General features: G+C 41.3%; 1 protein-coding gene across 2 annotated transcripts in view; it reads left to right on the plus strand.

Annotated features, from left to right (window-relative positions):
• Positions 1 to 21,693, plus strand: part of sez6l (seizure related 6 homolog (mouse)-like) — a 63,934-nt gene that overhangs the window by 15,249 nt on the left and 26,992 nt on the right. For both annotated transcript variants that reach the window (XM_074618420.1, XM_074618421.1), the window contains exons 2-3: positions 18,857 to 19,369; positions 21,180 to 21,325. In XM_074618420.1, the coding sequence (XP_074474521.1) occupies positions 18,857 to 19,369; positions 21,180 to 21,325 (659 nt within the window). The remainder of the gene's footprint in view (positions 1 to 18,856; positions 19,370 to 21,179; positions 21,326 to 21,693) is intronic.

Raw genomic sequence — 21,693 nt, forward strand, 5'->3', positions numbered from 1 at the left:
ACACACATACCTGCGACCTGAGACACTCAACACACCCTCTATGAGATCACTCCACTTCTATCTCAGCCGCCTCTGAAGTTAATTAATCAGCTTCTTGGACATTTAATAACAGTTTTTTTCAGATATTCTCATTTTTCAAACATGATGATAATGAAATTGCATTTTTAAAACATGCAAATCACACATTTATTATATCATTTCAGACTATTTTTTACTTTATTCGACCAAAAGACAAGCTTTTAGATCAGTGCCGTCCCAGTCCCAACTTTTGTCTTTAACTAAGGAACCCCTTTTCTATCATTGAGTAACCCCTGACTAAGTGACATGTTTTATGGCTATATTTCATGTTATATTCAATGCATAACAATAACAGTACAGAACAACTGATAAACTGTTCAATTAACCCAAATAGTGAACGCAATCACTGCAGGAAGTTTGTGTAAAATGAGTGATCTGGATGAGCAGATTATTTCCTGTGAATGTCACATTGCCTACGTCTTGTCGTCATCGCCTACGTCCAGCCGACATCACCTACATGCCGTCGTCATTGCCTACTTCCCATCATCACTGCCTATGTCCCGGCGTCACCTACGTTCCGTCGTCACCACCTACATCCCATTGTCATCGCCTACATCCCGGCGTCACCTACATTCCGTCGTCACCACCTACATCCCGTTGTCATTGCCTACGTCCCGGCGTCACCTACGTCCCGTTGTCACCACCTACATCCCGTTGTCATCGCCTACGTCCCGGCGTCACCTACGTCCTGGCGTCACCACCTACATCCCGTTGTCATTGCCTACGTCCCGGCGTCACCTACGTCCCGTTGTCACCACCTACATCCCGTTGTCATTGCCTACGTCCCGGCGTCACCTACGTCCCGGCGTCACCTACGTCCCGTTGTCACCACCTACATCCCGTTGTCATCGACTACGTCCCGGCGTCACCTACGTCCCGGCGTCACCACCTACATCCCGTTGTCATTGCCTACGTCCCGGCATCGCCTACGTCCCGTTGTCACCACCTACATCCCGTTGTCATTGCCTACGTCCCGGCGTCACCTACGTCCCGGCGTCACCTACGTCCCGTTGTCACCACCTACGTCCCGTTGTCACCACCTACATCCCGTTGTCATCGACTACGTCCCGGCGTCACCTACGTCCCGGCGTCACCACCTACATCCCGTTGTCATTGCCTACGTCCCGGCATCGCCTACGTCCCGTTGTCACCACCTACATCCCGTTGTCATCGCCTACGTCCCGGCGTCACCTACGTCCTGGCGTCACCACCTACATCCCGTTGTCATCGCCTACGTCCCGGCGTCACCTATGTCCTGGCGTCACCACCTACATCCCGTTGTCATCGCCTACGTCCCGGCGTCACCTACGTCCTGGCGTCACCACCTACATCCCGTTGTCATCACCTACGTCCCGGCGTCATTGCCTACCTCCCGTTGTCACCGCGTATGTCCCGGCATCACCACGTCCCGTCGTCACCTCCTACATCCCATCATCACCGCTTACATCCCCTAAAAAATATTTCCACATTAGAAACAAATCGAACGATGATTCAGTTTGATCAGATTATTTCCTGTGAATGTTGCAGAGATGAGTTTTAGGAACTTTTAAAACAATTCTTTCTTCTTCTTTTTGTATTTTAACAATCATACATACTTAATATACTTCTTTTTTTTTTGACAAATTCAGTGTTTTCAGCTCTTTGGTTACTTTAACTGCGTACTGTTCTAATGCAGGATGAAGCTGACCGAACCCCCTAGAAATGCATCTTATAATTTTTATAATAACATAGAACTGATAATTTATTGTAATGATGCATATTACTGTCTTCATATTGACAGAATAAGAAACCAACAAAATAAGAAAATAGATTTGTGGTCTCTTTATTTACTCATAATGACATCAGACACTCTCTGTCCACACCGTTAAATATGCACTTTCAGTTACGTCATGTACACGAACCACGTCCCTATCAGCTGTGTCAAGATCAGACTGGAAACGTAACCACTTAAAAGATGGACGAGTAATACTCGCTCTCTTCCGACATTTGTGTTTTTGAAACAGAAAACGAACGTTTTATACTGCGAACAACACAGCCAACAATAGCCTCTGTAAACTTATTTGAGCGACAGGAATAAATAGAAACAGGGCGTCCTTTTTGTAAAATAATTAGTAACCTGTTCGTCATCATTACTTTTTTTAATTTGTCAACAAATATAATTAATGAAACATTATTTAAACAATTTCTGAATCTGCTCTTTTAAATTATAGAATACGATTTTACAGAGAAAACATTTCCAGGAGAATTAAATGTTCAGACGAAGGCTGTGATAAATAATACAAATAATCATTTAATTAGTAATAGACCTAATAATGGTCTCAAATGGTGTAAATTTGCATAGTTTTAAGTCAAAAACCTTCAAACCTAATATCTCCTTGTATCTTTTATTCAGTGTATAAATTCAGAATGTGTCTGTGTATAATATGTTGGAGCGTCCTGACCTGAATGATACCCGACTATACTATACTATAAATATATATACTATATAAATATACAACAAAACCACAGCTGATTATGACTGACACGGTATAACATGCCTCAATAAATAATGAATAAATAGGAATAAATATGTGAATAAGAGACTACTGGCACTTATTTTTTTCTACTTCAAGCACTGCTCTTCTATCTCTTATATCTCAGAGTCCGTCTCTCCCAACAGTCCCTGCTTATAACTTCATAAACATAAACATAACTGCAACAAAAATACAGATGGTAGCATGTTTACTGCATGGATAATTGATCAGAAGCAGATCTCTGGAAGCAGTTGTCTTGATTTTTCATAAATTACTGAAATTAATAGGAAATAAAATCAGTAAAAAATAGCCTGTAATGATGTAAAAATTCAGAAAATTTGTATTTAAAGGGTTAAAAACATGCAATAATATCAGACTTAAATCAAAGGGCCACTGACGCACCGCACTGAGTAAGTGCAAATAGCAAGAGCAAAATAGTCCGATGTCCATGCAAAATATACATGTTTTTGATGATTTATTTAGCCAAAAAAAGCAAACGAACACAAAAAAACATAAGCCCACCCAGGTGCATGCGGGTCCTACCTGACTACCTACCTATATAACCACGTATGCCCACAGTTTTACCCAATTCATGAACAAAAGAAAACAAAATACTAATTACGCAAAAAAATAAATATACTAAACAAAAAAAACTAAATAACTAGCAAAAGAAAACACTCCAAAATCTAATCTAAATAAAGTAAACATCTAGAATAATAAATCAAACAATACTACTTTTTTTTTCCATTATTAGTAAAACAACACTGACGTTTTAGTTTGATAAAACAGAAAGTGGGTAGCCGTGATTGTCGTGGATGTGTTGGAAACAGAGGCGTGTTTTGGGTCTGTGGAGAGATGGAGCCGTCTGTTTCCTCTGGCATCAACTGGCATCACTTTGTTCCATCACTCCCCTCCTCTCTTCCTCTCTCTTCCTCCTCCCCGTCCTCGTCTTCCTCCCCCCGTCAGCCCTTCCCGCTGCTAACTGGAGGCAGGCAGGAGTGTGAGGAGAGTTTCAATGACTTGTGGCTGCGAGTGCACTCACACGGCGCTGTTTCTGCTCGGCGGAGCGGCTAACAAACACGTACACGTCGGCACACACATTTGTAGCTCTGCTGCGTACTTGTTAGAAACTGTATTCAGTCTCTAACCATTCCTTCTAATCCTAACCTTTACCACCACTAACTCTGACATTTCCACTTAATCCCGTTCTAATCTTAGCCCTAAACCCACCATCGCACTCTGAAGCAGCCCTGAAAAGAAGTTAAAAATGTTCTGACTCGGGAATATTTCCCTCTTCCTTCCTTCTTTTTGAGGACATTTAATCCTCTTGAGGATTAAATGTTTCCACATAAGAAGACACACAGAGTCCCAAAGCTGTGGCAGCAGAGAACGCACTACTTTAAAACATTTCTCCTCACACTGTCACACTCTGAACACATACGTACCAAGAGACGCTCTTACTCACGCTAAGATCAGCTCGCTGCCGTGACAAACATATTCTCGTATAACGTAATCGCTGATGTTCATGTGAAGGTTGGGTCATCAGAAGGTGTTGATAGTCATCTCTCTGTCGCTGATGTCCATCTGGGAGCTTTGGCACAACAAATGTGACGAGCGTCTTCTGTAAATACGGTGAACGAGTGCAACAAGGTCCCGTAAACTTTAGAACAGGAGAGATTCTGTGATGTCAAAATGTACAGCTTTCACAGTAGAAAGCTGTAGACCTTGATATAAGCTTGGACATAAACATACTTTTCAATAGTTGAACTAACATGACAGATGACATATTTGAGTTACATTTAAAAAATAATCTGCTGTATCTAACTATAAAACAAGGAATCTCTGTCTGTCTGTATGTCCTAATAAGTGAACTGTTCATCCAATAGGCACTTGGAGAATATAAGTAAAATATCCCAAAAATAGTAAAATATCAGAAAAATATTAATAAATGATCAGGCGAAAATTCACAAGATACAGATTATTTTTTTTTAAGTTAGCTCCATCTTTACCAGCTGCAACATTAAAGTGATGAACAAATAAAATATCCCCAAAAATTTTAAAATATCAAAAAAATATTAGTAAAGCATCCAAAGAATATTAGTAAAATTGCAGAAAAAATATTAGTAAAGTATTAGACAAAAATTTAAAATATCCCAAAAATAGTAAATTATTCAAAAAATATTAATAAAATTATCAGTCAGAAATTCGTAAAAATACCAAAGAAAATAATTAAAATAATCTCACCCTTAACCAGCGACAACAGTAAGTGATGAACAAATAAAATTCCCCAAAGTAAAATAAACAAAAATATTAATAAAACATCCAAAAAAATATTAGTAAAATTGTAGAGAAATAATATTAAAATATTAGACTTTTTTTTAATATCCCAAATAATATCAGTAAAATATCCAAAAAATATCAGTAAAAAAATCAGAAAAATATTAAGAAATTATCAGACAAAAATTTGTAAAATATTCAAAAAATATTAATAAAATGATCAGTCAAAAATCCGTAAAAATACCCCAAAAAATAATTAAAATAATCTCACCCTCAACCAGCGACAACAGTAAGTGATGAACAAATAACATTTCCCAAAAATATTATTAAAATTAACAAAAATATTAATAAAACATCAAAAAAATACTATTAAAATTGTAGAGAAATAATATTAAAGTATTAGACATTTTTTTTAATATCCCAAACAATATCAGTAAAATATCCCAAAAATATCAGTAAAAAAATCAGAAAAATATTAAGAAATTATCAGACAAAGATTTGTAAAATATCCCAAAAATAATTAAAATAATCTCCACCTTTACGAGCTGCAATATTAAAGTGATAAACACATTAATACATCAATAATTATGATACAATATATTATTCTGCATAATGAGTACTTTTACTTTCGTCACTTTAAGTATATTTTGATGCTAATACTAACCTACTTTGATTTGAGTATGATTTTGAATGCAGGACTTTTACTTGTAACAGAGTATTTCTACACTGTAGTACTGTTACTTTTACTGAAGTACAAGATCTGAGTTCTTTTTCCACCCGTGATGTGGGAGTTTGTGTTCTTCGATGGTGGATGAGACCATAAAAAGAGCGTTTCTCACTGTGGAAAAAAGAAGAAGACGCTCTCTAGGAATAAATCTTTGTTGTTTTTTTGTGCTACAATGCAGTCGGGAAACAGTTTATACGGCTGAGAAAACGGGATTTATCGCTCATTAATCACACGTGTTGCCCGAGGGAGAAACACCGACAGGCCATGTCTTCACAGAGAAACAGAGGAAAGGGATGTGAGAATATGGAGGGAGGATAAAAGTAAAGTTGACGTGGCGAATGGGAGGTGGAGAAGGAAGCACAGCTGCACCAACAGGCTGCTGATGATGGAGGAATGGGGGGGAGGGGGACAGGACCAGAGAGAGGATGGAGGATGGTGTGAAGGAAAAAGAGCTCACAGATGATGCCATCTGCTCAACGGAGCTGGTCATGGCTGGCTGCAGTAGCACCTGCTTCTGACAACACACACACACACACACACGCACACACGCACACACACACACGCACACACACACACACACAGCTGAGGCTTGTGGCTTGAAACCGTGATGTCAGAGAGCATCAACTTTTGAGTCTTAAACCAGAAGCAGTGCAGATCTTTCACAGCTGTTATCTGTCTCTCTCTCTCTGTCAGACAGTTTGACATGTATCTGAAGTAGGGATGTCACGATACCAGAAATCTAGCAGTCGATACCAATACCAGTGAATTTACACGATTCTCAATACCAATTCGGTACCACTGTAAAATAAATAAATAAATGAATAAATCCCATGTAATTCAACACGCACTACTTTATTAAAACATTTGAACATTACAAAAAACAGAGGCTTGTAGCCTTTAAGTAATAAATAAAAAGTTTTTTATTAAATTTTTATATATATATTTTTCAAAAAAATTTTGGGGAAATTTTTCAGACCTTTTTTTCAGACTTTTTTCTGACATATTCAGATATTTTTCAGACATCTTTTTTTTTGCAATTTTCAGACATTTTTCAGACTTTTTTAATATTGATTTTTCAAACATTTTTTCGAAAATGTTTCAGATTTTTTTTTCCGGACATTTTTCAGATTCTTCTTTTTTTTTTCTTTTTTTTTTTTACATTTTTCGGACATTTTGAGAATTTTTTGGGGATATTTCTGACTTTTTTTGGATATTTTTTCGGACAAAAACCCTCACACATTCACATATCTGGAGGTCAGAGGTCAAGGGACCCCATTGAAAATGTCCATGCCAGTTTTTCCTCGCCAAAATTTAGCGTTAATTTGGAGCTGTTTTTGTGAATGGAGTCGGTTGGCTTTGAAGAGAGCAATATAACGGCTTCAGTTCCCCGTCGGAAAGGGCTGTCTGATGGCGAGGTAAAGCGACTGTGGACGGGAGCAGCAGAAAAACACATTTTAGACACCTTTTCGCCGCTTTATTTCGCCATCAGACAGCCCTTTCTGACGGGGAGCTGAAGCAGTTATATCGCCGTTGAAAGCTACAAGACAAATTCACAAAAACAATAATTTGACCTCACAGATCAGGGGAGTTGCTGGTCGACCGCTCACCGCTGGGAAGCTACAGAATAATATAAAACCCTAAAAGAAAATATATATATGATTTACTGCTTTATGTTCTGACAGAAGATACTTGATGGCTCTTAAAGTTCAAACCACATTCAAGAAAAGTCTCTTCCCTTAAACCAGGTCGGTACTTTTGGTGTTTTTAGGGCAAAAAAAAAAAAACGAATTAGTTTTTACTAGCACTTATTTCCTGTTCACTGCTTTTCCAATCAGCCAGCTTTAATTAATTAACTTTAATTAACTCTCTCCCTGAAAATGCTGCCTCCACTGTTTTGCATCATTAGTTGAAGGAAGTTGACATTTAATCCTTAAACTCAGTGAGAATTAGACTTAATTAATCAAAACAGTCATTTGATAAACGTTAGGAATTATTATTTTATGTCGCAAATTTGAAAACACATTCTACATAAGTTGATAAGAGAGAGTCGGTTTTAATGAGGCCGAGTGTGCTAATAAGAGTGTACATTTAAAGTGTAAATGATATGGATGCTAACAAGCTTATTTACATAATATGTGTGTCAGAGTGTGTGTGTGTGTGTGTGTGTGTGTGTGTGTGTGTGTGTGTGTGTGTGAGCAGAGAGGAGATTGCCTGTCTACATCTGCTCAGAGGTCATACTTGATTGGTCGGGTCGATATCTGCTCCGCTTTCAGTTTCAGGTCATTCCACTCACTGACCCCGAGCTCAGTTCAAGCGTTAATTCTTAGATAACATCGATCCGTGTGTGTATGTGTGTGTGTGTGTGTGTGTTGGCGCTCGTCAGTTCTCACACAGGAAATCATTAAATCGGTGCAGTGTGCTTTAGCCAGCGCCGGGATTTGAGAGGCGGACACATCTGAGATCACAGACGCTGCATTTTACCTGCAGCAGAAGAGTCTTCAGCCAATTAGCAGCGAGCTCTTAATAATCACCGCTGATGGTGGAGTCGTCCTGGTGTGTTTTTAAACCGAGTGGCTCTTAAAGGATCATTTGGCTTCATTACAACAAGGGTCTTATTTTTGTACACACTGTGCAGGTTAATTACTGAGATCTGGGAAAGCTTTTACAGCATTAATTGCTGCCACTGTGACAGAAATCATCCTTTTTATGTTAAAACAAGATACTTTTCATGTTATTGTGACATGTGTTTTCTTGTTATTACTGGATACAGAATTATTCAGTTTTTACCAGGATCTTTTCTTGTTATAACAACATATCACTTTATCTTGTTATGTCACAAAACCTTCTTGTTTAAACAACATTTTGTCGTTATAGCTAGGGGTGTCTTGATTTTACAAATCCACGATTCAATCAGCTAAAAGCACAATATCACTCTATATTTCAGCTGCTTGGCAGTAATGTTAGCTGACCAGACCAAGGTCTCTCCATGAATCAATGCTGATCCTAGTGTTGGCTTTTCCTGCCTCAGCCTCCCGACCGCGGCCGGAGGGAACAGGGGAGACGCCGGAGTTTTGGTCGGAGACGCTAACGTAACTCTGCGGAGCCCCTTCACTTCACAAGACACGGGAAACCTCTGTTGGTCTGGAGGAGCTGCAGCAGTTATTTCTGCACAAACGTCCACTGAACATTCACTAGATATTCTCAGAGCTAAACTAACTCTTCTGCAGTGTGGAGTGAGCAGCATGCACGTGAGGTGGAGCGAGAACGCGCGCGGTGTGAGTGAAGGCAGGCAGGCAGAGGAGCGGTCTGAACAGGGCGCGTTCACGTCTAGAGGTGGAGCAAGTACGCGAGAACACGCGCGCTGTCTGAGTGAAGGCGAGCAGGCGGAGGAGCGGGGCACCAGCTACACGCGAGCGCGCATATACGAGCACGCATGTGTCCCGACCCGATACATTTATACGCTTAAAAAGTTACAAACAGTCCCTTTAAGGGTGTAATGCTTCCATTTGGATCCCTGGCAGTTAGTTTGGTATATTAAAGCTGAGAGGGCGTGGCGAGTGCGAATGCATGGCTATTTCCTGGAAGAGCGAGAGCATACTGGACTAGTTAGTTTGGGGTGTTTTCACTGAGGGATTATTACTGACGCTGTCATCATAACTGATATGAGAAATGATGAACAAAACTACAAAAATAATACACTGGAATTACATTTAATGTAATTCAGATGGCGTTGGACTCACCAGATATCGTGCGCCTGAAATGATAAACTGACGTGTTTTATTTCTGCAGCTGAAAAGTGTCTGTGATAGGCTGAGCAGCATTCAGACAGCCGAGTCGTGCCTTGTGTGTTTATGTATGTGTGTGTGTGTGTGTGTGTGTGTGTGTGTTGGTTATCACAGTGAGTCTCCATGGGGAACGGACATGGTAGACAGGGAATGTATTCCAGATACAGTTGCTGCCAGTCTGCCGCTCTGATAAAGCACCTTAAACAGCCACCGACTCGCAGAATACAAATTAAACAGAGTAACAAAGAAAACAAAAAGATGAGCTCTCTCTCTGTATTTTAGAAAAAAAACACACAAATATAGTGAAACACAGAAAAACCCTCCGAGGAGCCAATCTTCATTGTTGTCAGGTTCCCCCTTTCAGCGCCGTTGAAACCTGTTTTTTTGACATTGCTTTACAACCTCAGACTTGATTGTGTTGGAGTGGCAATGAAAGTCTGCAGTCACTGAGGACTATTGAATTCTGCCTCCATTTCACTCCCTTCCACAGCAGCACTCCAGCACGACCGAGTAAACAGCGTTGTTTTCCTCCTGCAGTTAACTCGTGAGAAGCACGTACGACACACCAGACGCTAAACGTCGCTAATAGGACGATGTGGTGCTTAACGATGCCCGGACTCCTCGGCCAGGCGTGTTTGTGTCTGCGTATATATTAACGGAGAACCAGCATTGCATCCACAAATGGAGGCGAAGCAGGGAAACGCAGCGAGAGAGAGTTTAATGAAATTCCTGGCATCTAATATTCATGGCTTCAATCATCCATCTAATAACAAACCACCATCAACAGTGATGAAACAGAATGCATTTCCCATTCACTTCTGCCACAGTTCATTTCCTGCTTTGTCGGGGAGTTCAAACAGTAAACATGACGCTGCCAGAAGTCCCAGACTGACACTTGACACCACAAGTGGATGGTTCAAAATATGAGATAAAGGAAAGAGACAGTTGTGGATGTGGTCAAGGACACTTGAGTCCACATAAAGCTGAGCAGACACTGAACGGACTAAGTCACGACATATTCCTTGAGTCTCCCCCTACTTGTATGTAAGAAAAGCTGAAAAGCTCATGCTGAAAATGTAGTTTTTGAAAGGCTAAATGCCAACAAATACAGATTGAAGCATAATATTTTGTTAGATGAAAACATGTTGTGAATTTTAGAAATGATTACATCTATCTTTTTTCAATAAATGTTGACTTTTTGACTTTAAAACACTTTAGAGTTATTGATTCGTATGATTGTTTGGATCATACAAATCAGAAACAATCATTTCCTGCTTTGTCGGGGAGTTCAAACAGTAAACATGACGCTGCCAGAAGTCCCGGACTGGCACTTGATACATGGTGGTCAAGGACACTTGAGTCCACGTAAAGCTGAGTGGACACTGAATGGACTAAGTCACTGGTTTCCGACATATATTCCCTTACTTGTATCTAAGAAATGCTGAAAATGTAGTTTTTGAAAGACTAAACGCCAACAACTATAGATTGAAGCAGAATATTTTTCAGACTTTACAACGCTCTGCAGTTATTGGAAATGTTTGGATCACAGGAATCAGAAACAATCCTACGCAGCCACCACTGGAATTCTACAAATAGTATAATAGGGCGGTCAATCGATTAAACTATTTAATCGTAATTAATCGCATGATTGTCCGTAGTTAATCACGATTGATCACAAATTAATCGCATGTTTTTTTTATCTGTTCAAAATTAACCTTAAAGGGAGATTTGTCAGGTATTTAACACTCTTATCAACATGGGAGTGGAAAAATATGCTGCTTTATGCAAATATATGTATATATTCATCGCCAAAATGTAGACAGGACATGGTTGGTACTGATGGATTCTTTAGGTTTTTTAGTTTCATATGATACCAGTATCTTCACTCTAGCTTTAAAAGCCCGCTACAACCTCTGACGACTCGTCGCGTTAAAGAAATTAGAGTCGTTAAAACTAATTTGCATTAACACGTTATTATTACGTTAAGTTTGACAGCCCTAGTGTTAAAATAATAACATAACAACCGTAAAGAAATGACGTAACATTACGAAACAAAGTCAATGTTTACTTTTGGTTTCACGTGGGACAAGAACAGCGGTCTCCTGGGTGAAAGTCCTGTCTCGAGCTGCAACGATTAATCGATTAGTTGTCAACTATTAAATTAATCGGGGCAACTATTTTGATAATCGATTAAGAAAGTCTCTGATTGCAGCTTCTTAAATGTGAATATTTTCTGGTTTCTTTCTATGACAGTAAACTGAATATCTTTGAGATTTGGACAAAACAAAACATTTGAGGACGTCATCTTGGGCTTTGGGAAACACTGATACACATTTTTCAACATTTTATAAACCAAACAACTAATCGATTAATCGAGAAAACAATCGACAATCGAAAATAATCGCTCGTTGTTGCCCTAGTCCTGTGTTTGTTTGTTTGATCCATCCACCATCACCACTCCTTCCCGCCCATAGTGTACTTTATACTATATTATTATACCATTTAACTTACAATAACGGTTGCTCGATATACTACGTCATAGCTCTGACTGTCGCCAAAATATTCAACATTCAGCGTATCAATCAGAATGATAGTTTGTGTAGTATCTTTTCCATTAACTCTCTGAACGAAGCTGAACGTCCTCTAGCAATAAGACTTATTTTCCTTGTGGCTGTCACCACAATTTGTTTTTTGGAGACTCTCAGAATCAATAAAACTCTCCACTGATGTCCTGAAATAGGCACAACCGTCCCGATTATTGTGAGCTACAGTACGTGCTCCCATTTTCTACGAAACTCTTATCAAGCACCAGCAAGTGGTCCCTTTCATCCCGTCTTTGTGATCGGGAGGTCACCCAGGTACGGCTGCACCCCGGGGAGTCCCCGCTCAACTTATTCCATCGGCCTTTGAAACCGCAGACATCAAGGCCTCCCCGAACAGAAAGGTGTTTCTTCAGATGATGCTACAGTGACCTTTCACGTCTGCACCTGCACATGCGTTTGGGCCTTAATGTACAAACAGCCAAACCTACAAACAGTCGTTGTCCTTCAACAATGTTAAAGTTTCTACGGTGACATCCTTGATGAGCTGGAAGATAAAGTAGATTTAAAGTCTCACAGATGATAACCCTGGCTCTTATGTCCTCCATAATACATAACGTAAAACCACATTATAATGCCTGGTGTTATTCTGCATTTGACTAATTGTGAACAAATCCCATGAACGGACCAAAACCAACAAGATTTGTTCTCAATGCTTTTTAACTTTCCTACCCTACATAGACTCAGTGATAACCTAAAACAGTTGGATTTTAGCAAACATAACCCAAACAGGAGGAAATAATGCATTTGTTGGGGACTATTTTTAATTTCTGTAACTTAACAAGCTATTTGTTGGAGGCAGTACGTACCAGTGTAGACCCGGTACGTGGGTGTGTTTGTGTTGGAGTCTGAGTTGTGGTGGCGGCTGGTTGTTTGTTGGCGTTAGCGGACGCCATTTCTAACCGAGCGTTAGCTACGGTTGCACGCTGTTAGCTCTGTAGCGGAGCTGAAGAGAGTAAAGGCAATCACAAGCGTGCATGACGTCACATCTGTTTGATTTTCCTGTAAAAACCGACCCGCATTCCTCACATTAAAAGCAGCCTACTGATAGAGGAAACCCAGAAAGTGACGGAAGGTCTAATTTTTTAGTTTAGGTTGCAACCTGTCCACACACTGGCAATAAGAAACAATTAAAGGGACTGTTTGTAACTTTTTAAGCGTATAAATGTACCGGATCGGGACGCATGTGCGCTCGCGTGTGGCCGGCGTCTCCGCTCCTCTGCCTGCTTGCCTTCACTCAGACAGAGCGCGCGTTCTCGCATACTCGCTCCACCTCTAGACGTGAACGCGCGCTCACTCCACACTGCAGAAGAGTTAGTTGCTCTGAGAATATCTAGTGAATGTTCAGTGGACGTTTGTGCAGAAATAACTGCTGCAGCTCCTCCAGACCAACAGAGGTTTCCCGTGTCTTGTGAAGTGACGAGACTCTGCATAGAGAAACGTTGTCGTCTCGTTACCGACCGGGTGCCGGGGTCTCCCTGCTCACTCCGGCTGTGGGCGGAGGGAGACGAGTTTCTCGCTGCGGAGCCCCGCTGCCTCAGCCTGCGCTGAGGCAGGAGAAGCAAACACAGTATCAGCAGTGATTCATGGAGAGACCTTGGTCTGGTCAGCTAACATTACTGCCAAGCAGCTGAAATATAGAGTGATATTGTGCTTTTAGCTGACGTGTGTCTCCTCACTGTGTTGAGTGATGCTCCTTCATGTCTATGTAGAGCGAGCACAAGCGCGAGCCCAACGCTGACTTTCGTTGATTTCAAGGCCACAGGTGTCGCTGTTGAGAAGCATTTCTGAAAGTTACAAATAGTCCCTTTAACACATGTTCATATGTGTAAAACGTACATACAGTCCCGTTTAATACATTTCAATTCATACAGAGAACATTTACAACAAAGAAACAGAAACATTATTAGGGACGATAAGCAACCAGATATGATCTCAGTGTGTCCTGGCGTTGGTAGTTATCTGTGACCACACAGGCAGCGAGTTTCTGTCTCTGCCAGTACTGTGGACCTTTGTCATTCCAGCCGTGGCAACAATCCCACTTTATTAGGTTTTAAAGTGTTTAATCTGCCCACTGCTTCTTTTCTCGTCCCAGTTGTGTCATATGACCTTTTCTGCTCAGCGTTCAGAGCGGCGGTGAGCTATTATCCTGCAGCATTATCATTCCTCGTTACTCCTCGCCTCGTGTTGCTTTCTCTCAGAGCTGTATTATAATGCAGTTCGGTTGGTTTGGACAACAAGCGGTGGCTAATTCCACTGATTATTTCCTCTCCTCTGATTGAAGCTGCTGATCACTGGAATCAGCTGCTCTGGCTTCTTGGAAGGGAATAAAAATCTGCAAACTCTCAGCTCCTGGTGAGTGAAATCCAAAAGGTTTAAAGTAAATAGAGAACAAAACGCACCAGTTGAATCAGAACTGAAGAAATCAGCAGTCATTGGTAACAGAAACTGGAAGCTGAGCATCAAAATGTGAGCAGATTTAAACAGGAACAGCTTCCTGTTTCAGTGTCAGCGTCACAATAATGCAGCCGAGAACAAGCTGGAATTAACAGCTGCACCGCGTTGCTTTAGCAAAGCAGAAACAGAAGATTAGTCTAGGGTTTCACTTCACTTTCACTTTTTGGCGATATACGTTCTTTGTCCAAGTTCAACCGTATTCTCTCCCGTCATTTCTGATTACTAACTTTGTACCGCTCGTGTACGTCCTTGTGTCATCCTCTTCATTATGTTTTGTTATTAAATCCCTAATTTTTCCGTCTTTATTCATGCTCTTGTGTGACGAGTCTCCTGACTGACAGTCTTCTCAGAAAGCTGAATGCCTCGTCAAACTGTCGCTGTCACAACAGCGAATGTCACAGCAAGTTTCCATCAAACAAAACTCAAAAATGCCACAAGTCTGTCAGCCTTCATCAACGTTTCTATTGTCTTCTCCACACAAACTAAACGGAGCACATTAATCTGGAGATCTGCGACGGGAGGGGGGACGGGGGACGGTTGTAAACACAATCTGTGCTGTAATGGACTTCACAACATCTGGGCTTTAATTATTCATCTTGACTCAGGTAGCAGCTCAGATATGGAAGCTGTCAGCACTTTCTCTGATACATGACAGGAAATTAATTCTACAACATGTCCAGCAGGCTTTAGAAACTCTATCTGATATTAAAGACTTATATTACTTTTGGGTTCAGCGGCTCAAACCAGAGGCCACACTTAAACCACGGAGCTTATTATAAGTCTGCTTGTTCTGAACCGGTCTATCTGTATTCACGTGTCTCCTCTCGTAACACATCATTGTTTAGACGGTTCAAAGTCACATGATGACCCTCCTGCTATAAATAAGGTAATTGGGATGAGTGCAACAACAAAACCAAAGAGGCACAGTGAATGCAAATGTGCTCACACACACACTGGAGACCAATTAAGGACAAAAGATTGTCAGCCACCAACGCTTTCTTAAAAAAAACTCTGTCAACACAATGAAGATAAGAAAAGCACAGCAACAAACGGTCTTATTGAGACTGAACGGGTCGCTGTGTTTCTCCCCGTCCTGTAATTCCACAGGTTTTATTTTTAATGATTTACTCAATGTTGCTTAACATAGAAACACAGATCGATCCTACGTGACCACCGGCTTTAATTATTTACAGGGATGCAATCGATCCCACTTTTTCAGTCCCGATAGCGATACCTGGGCTTTGGGTATCGGCCGATACCGAGTACCGATCTGATACCAGTGTTTAATTAATAATCTGTATGCCTCACTGTGTGGAAGTGACTGAGATCATTCTTTTATGTGTAAGACAACATCAGGCTGGACTTGTTTTTCTTAACTTTGTAAAACAAAATGTAACAAAATAAATAAAAAAAATTATTTTATTTATACAAATTTTATTTGTATTTGTCATTAAAGTAATAAATCATATGCCAGCAACTTGGTAAAAATCTTCAAAGTTAACATTTTTTGTATTTATTATTAAAATAATAAATCGTACACCAGCAACTTGGTAAAAATCTTCAAAGTTAACATTTTTTGTATTTATTATTAAAATAATAAATCGTACACCAGCAGCTTGGTAAAACATCTTCAAAATTAACAGAATTTTTTATTTATTATTAAATAATAAATAGTATCCCAGCAGCTTGGTAAAAAATTCTTCAAAATTAACAGAATTTGTATTTATTATTAAAATAATAAATCATACACCAGCAACTTGGTAAACAATCTTCAAAATTAACAGTTTAAAAAAAGAATATTTTGACCAATTTGTTGCTGTATTAAAAGTTTTACACTTGAATTGTAATTGCGAGTCGGTTGATAGTTGTCTGTGGGTTTGTGACTATGAGTGACTCTTGTCACATCACACATATTGATTAGATCCATTGTTGGTATAGAAATATATTGATTAGTACAGCTGTAAAAGAGGGCAGCTCTCTGTTGGTGATTGATCCGGTGATGAAGCTGTAATTCACTTGATTGAGAAATGATGTTTGACACGTTTCAAGTAGAAAGTTTGGAGCACTAATCAGAGTATTTGACTTGATTATGATTGGAGGATTTATTACAGACGTGCGGTCTGCAGTAAATGATGTTCTGACGGAGTAAAACTTCACTTCCTGCTATGAGGGGCTGATAAATGTGAAGTCTATTCACCTGCCATTGTGACTAATGAGCACGTCGGCTATTATAAATGATTCATGCACTCTCGCTTCAAAGTGCACTCAACGTTTTAAAATGTCCTGCTCACCTGTGGCTTTAATTGAGGGTTAATAAGCCTTCTGTTTTATATATTACTCTGCTCGCTGTATGGGGGGTGTGAAGGCTATCATGGCTGAAAAATAGAAAACCTTTATTCAATCAGGTCGTCTCGCTGAGCTCAAGACCTGTTCTTAAAGAGAAACAAACTAATATTTATAGTCAGACAAGCAGCATACAGGCTGTGGGATGTTGAGCTGCTTGGTCAGCGGCCCTATCTTTAAACTACGGCGCTCTAGTTCCGCTGTAGCATCAGTTTTGGACGTCTCAATCACCGCGTGCTAGTTTCTCCTCGTTACATGCATAATGTTTATTTAGTTTTTACGTTTACTAAGCAACAAAACTACGTGGTTAAGTTTAGGAAAACATCGTGGTTTGGGGTTCAAATCAGTATGTTTGTTGCGTAAAATAAGTGTTTGTTACGTAACTGGCGTTAGTTAAGTACGCCAGTTGTGTAACAAAACTAAGGTGAAATTACCAGGACTATCAATTGATTAAAATATTTAATCTCATGATTGTCTGTAAATTAATCGCACATTTTAAAGGGAGATTTGTCAAGTATTTAATCCTCTTATCAACATGGGAGTGGGCAGATATGCTGCTTTATGCAAATGTATGTATATATTTACTACAATTATCAACACAAAACAATAACAGATATTGTCCAGAAACCCTCACAGGTACTGAATTCAGCATAAAACAATATGCTCCAATCATAACATGGCAAACTGCAGCCCAACAGGCAACAACAGCTGTCAGTGTGTCAGTGTGCTGACTTGACTATGACTTGCCCCAAACTGCATGTGATTATCATAAAGTGGGCATGTCTGTAAAGGGGAGACTCGTGGGTACCCATAGAACCCATTTACATTCACTGATCTGAAGGTCAGAGGTCAAGGGAACCCTTTGGAAATGGACATGACAGTTTTTCCTCACCAAGATTTAGTGTAAGTTTGGAGCGTTATTTAACCTCCTTCACGACCAGCTGGTATGACATGGTTGGTACCGATGGATTCATCAGGTTTGCTCACTTTTTATTCTACGTCACCAGCTCTGAGTGTCCCATATTCATGCGAATGCATTTACATTACAATTGTCAGTACAGACTACACGGCGTACAAATGTATTACGAATGAGTTACCGTGTCATTCATACTCTATCTGGTGAGACCAGGGTGGTGAAGCAAAACGCCCCTCGGGGACATTAAAGTTTTTAAATCTGAATCTGTTCAGAGCTGCATCAAGTTTCTCAGTGTCTCTAGGAGATGTTAATATGTGTGTGTGTGTGTGTGTGTGTGTGTGTGTGTGTGTGTGTGTGTGTGTGTGTGTGTGTGTGTGTGTGAGAACATCTGCTGAGTGGCTGCCTAAATAATTGCAAGCTGTGAAAGCTGAAATGAGTTTGTTGATGACGGAGGTTTTGACACATCGAGCGGTAATGCAGGTATATCCAGAAAGAGGCTATTTATTTTCTGTCTGCAGATGAAAACCAGCAGAACCAGAAGAAAGTGCTTGTTGTTGTTGTTGTTGTTGTTGTTGTTGTTGTTGTTGTTGTTGTTGCCGACACAGAGAGGATATTTTCCTCTGACTTATTTCTGTCTTGATATAAATGACGTAAATGACACTCCGATGCATCGACTGCACCGTGAGGCTTGTTCAGTGGATGTTGGGCTGCTGGTTGTTGTGAGGCTGGACCGCAGTGTGTGTGTGTGTGTGTGTGTGTGTGTGTGTGTGTGTGTGTGTGTGTGTGTGTGTGTGTGTGTAAATGCTGCTCTGTGCTGTTTTTGAACTAAGCTGCTGGAGATGGCATTTTAGCATGCACGGTAGAGCGGTTTGCCTGTCTATGCATTTCTTGGTTTTCTCCCCCTCCTCTCTGTCGGCTCCTGTCATGCTTAACTGCCCTGTCTCTCCACTACACCATCACCAGTGTGTGTGTTGTGTGAAAGTGGAGGTATAAGCTCGGCCGGCCTCTGGCTGTGCTGGCTAGATAACCCCACTCCTGATAAGCCCAGCAGGACAGTGACACAACCACCCAGAGTCGTGCTCCCGGGGCCTTTTTCAAAGATTTTTTGTCTCGCTGCTTCACCAGTTAAAATGATTCCCGTGTTTTTCCACTCTTTCCAGATAAAGAAGTCCCCACCGCCACCGCCGCCCCCTCCACCCCGCCACCAGTGGCGACACCAGCGAGCACAAAGGAGAGCAGCCCCAAAGCCAAAAGCTCCAGCTCGTTGGCAGGAGGTCTGCTCCAGTCAGTGCTGACACAAAAAGGACGACTGGTCTCCCAGAAAGGGGAGATCCTCCCCTCGGCGCTGCCCCAGAACCTGCTCCCTCTTCTGGGCCGAGGGCTCAGCGTCAGCTCCCTCCCTGGAAGTCGTTCCCTGGAGCATCAAAGCGGGGGATTACTGAGGAGGGTAAAAGCCCCGGCATCAGCTGCAGCGTCAGGCCGAGGCAGCTCTCCAACTGAGCCTCTTCCCACAGACACACACTCCCAGCCGCCTCACACACTCACACACACTCCTGAGCAGGAGGAGGTCACCACAGTGGGCACAATGCTGGACGTAGAGACAGAGACAGAGACAGAGACAGAGACAGAGACAGAGACAGAGACAGAGACAGAGACAGAGACATCTTCATCAGGTACCAGTCCTCATCCTTTAGGTTGATGTATGCACACTTTTATTCATTCAGTCAGCATCTTACATAGCGGTGAGAAGGAACAAAGTACATTTACTCTGGTGCTGTACTTAAAGCCCCCCCCCCCCGCCTACAGACAGTGTTACTTCCTGTTTTCTGGTTAAAGTCCCCTCCAGTGTATTTTGGCATTTCTATGATATTTCATATTTATTTGAGTCACTGTTTGACAATTTTTTTTGACAAATAACTCAAAGTTGAAAAAGAAGGTTGTTGTTAAAATGTGAATATGACGTCTGACTATAGTAGAAGCTGCAGGTCAAAGGTCATCCTCCACGCTGCAGGAGAACTCATGCTCGTTTGAGTCTGAGCAGCGACAAATCGAATAAATCAAAATCCCACCATCAGAATGAACACACCACACCGACTGTCTCTTTACTCGCTCTCTTCTTTACCGTCTCCTTCTGCTGGAGATAAATTAACAGAAAGCAGCCAATACCGGATGTTTGCCGGCCTCTAACAGGTACGGACGACAAGGAGCGACACAACTTTCAGCTCAAGAGAAAACCAGAGAAAAGTCCCGTTAGAGAGGTAAACGAATCCCAGTGCAGCCCGGTGTGGTGTCGGTGCGTTGAGCTGAGGAGAGAGCGGCCGGTGCTGGTGGACGGTGCACATCCAAAACGTCCACCAAACTGCATTTCAAACACCAAACCACGGCAACATGTCTATCCGTCCTCCAGTGCTCTGCGGCCGGCATGCGGCGGTACAGCTCCTCGGTGCAGCAGCAGCCAGACGGCCGCCTCGCCAGGAGGAGACGGTGAAGAAGTGAAAGAGAGAGAGAGAGAGAGAGAGAGAGAGTCGGTGTGTTGAGATAACTCTGGTCTCATCTGTGGGCTGATAAACACCTAATCTGGGTTGAAAAACGATGCAATCTGGTTGCCGTGGTGATGAGTTACGTCTGACTGTTAACCACACCCCCATTCTCTGTTTGAGAAAGAACGTTAACCAAAAAACAGGAAGTAAAACTATCTTCACTAGCTTTAAAACTGAGCTACAACCTAAAAATCACAAGTTGTGTTAATGCGTTAAAGGAATTAATTAAAACAAATTTGCATTGACGTGATATTATTGTGTTAACGTTGACAGCCCTACTTGGTATTACAGTATTTAAAGGCACAATGAGGAGGATTTGTTAGTTGCGGTTTGTAAACACAACATTCAATGTTGGCCCGTTCTCCTCCAGCAGGTGAAAACTCCACATTCACTCTGGTTTTGGAACGAGTTTTGTCCGCTTGGCGTTTCAACTCACTATATTTGCGTTTGCCCGGCGATGTCGTAGCTTCCTGTTGGATGCATGCTTACGATCTGGCACCTGGTCGCTACCGGGTCTCTGCAGATCCAGACACCACCACACACTGCTACTGGGTCATCATTGTGTTTTAAGAATTCTTACTCATTGTGCCTTTAAGTAACATTTCCTACTGATGGAGTAGTTTTACACTGTGATTCTACTGTTCTACTTAAAAGTGAAGGCTCTGCGTTGTTGACCCTTCTCTGATGGGAGCATGTGATTATTTACTTCCAGTCACTGTTAACATCCTCGCCGTGCTTTGTGTCTGCTGTGTAGCCGCTTTGATCCCTGTAATTTCCATCATTAATTATACACAGCAGGGATTTCCACTGAGGTTCCAGTCAGGCTCACATTAAAGGGATTACAAGGCAGGAAGGTTGAGAACAAAAAAATACATTAAAAAAAACACCAAAAAAAAGGCCAGAGCAACATAAAGTCCTGTTCTCTATCCTCCTCCTCCTCCAGCAGCAGCGTTGTCCAGCTGCATGGTGAATTTCTCCGACCCGGAGGGATACATCGACTCGTCTGATGACCCGCCGCTGCCCGACGGCACCTTCTTACACTGCACTTACACGGTGACGGTGTACACCGGCTACGGCGTGGAGCTGCAGGTACGCATCAGCAGTTCACCATCACATACTGACTGTTAGTCTCTGGGTGTCATGCTGGACGTCATGCTGCAGTCAGGTGTGTTTGTGTCTGTCTGCTGTGATCTGATCTCAGGTTGAACTCTGCCTCCTAGTGGCAGCTGCTGGTACCTCTACTGCTCTCTCTATATACTGTGTATACATACATTATATACAGACAAGGACTTTACCTTGGGGTTTGGTGCATAACAATAAACATAGTCAGAGAAAACAAGTACTGCAAAAGTTAAAGCCATAAATAGAAACATTTACAATAAAAAATTTGAAAAATATACAGAGAAAAATATGTAAAATCTGTTTTTTATATGATTATATTTTACATATTTTTATAT

The sequence above is a fragment of the Sebastes fasciatus genome, chromosome 19 (assembly GCF_043250625.1).
Source record: "Sebastes fasciatus isolate fSebFas1 chromosome 19, fSebFas1.pri, whole genome shotgun sequence".
Lineage (NCBI taxonomy): Eukaryota > Metazoa > Chordata > Actinopteri > Perciformes > Sebastidae > Sebastes > Sebastes fasciatus.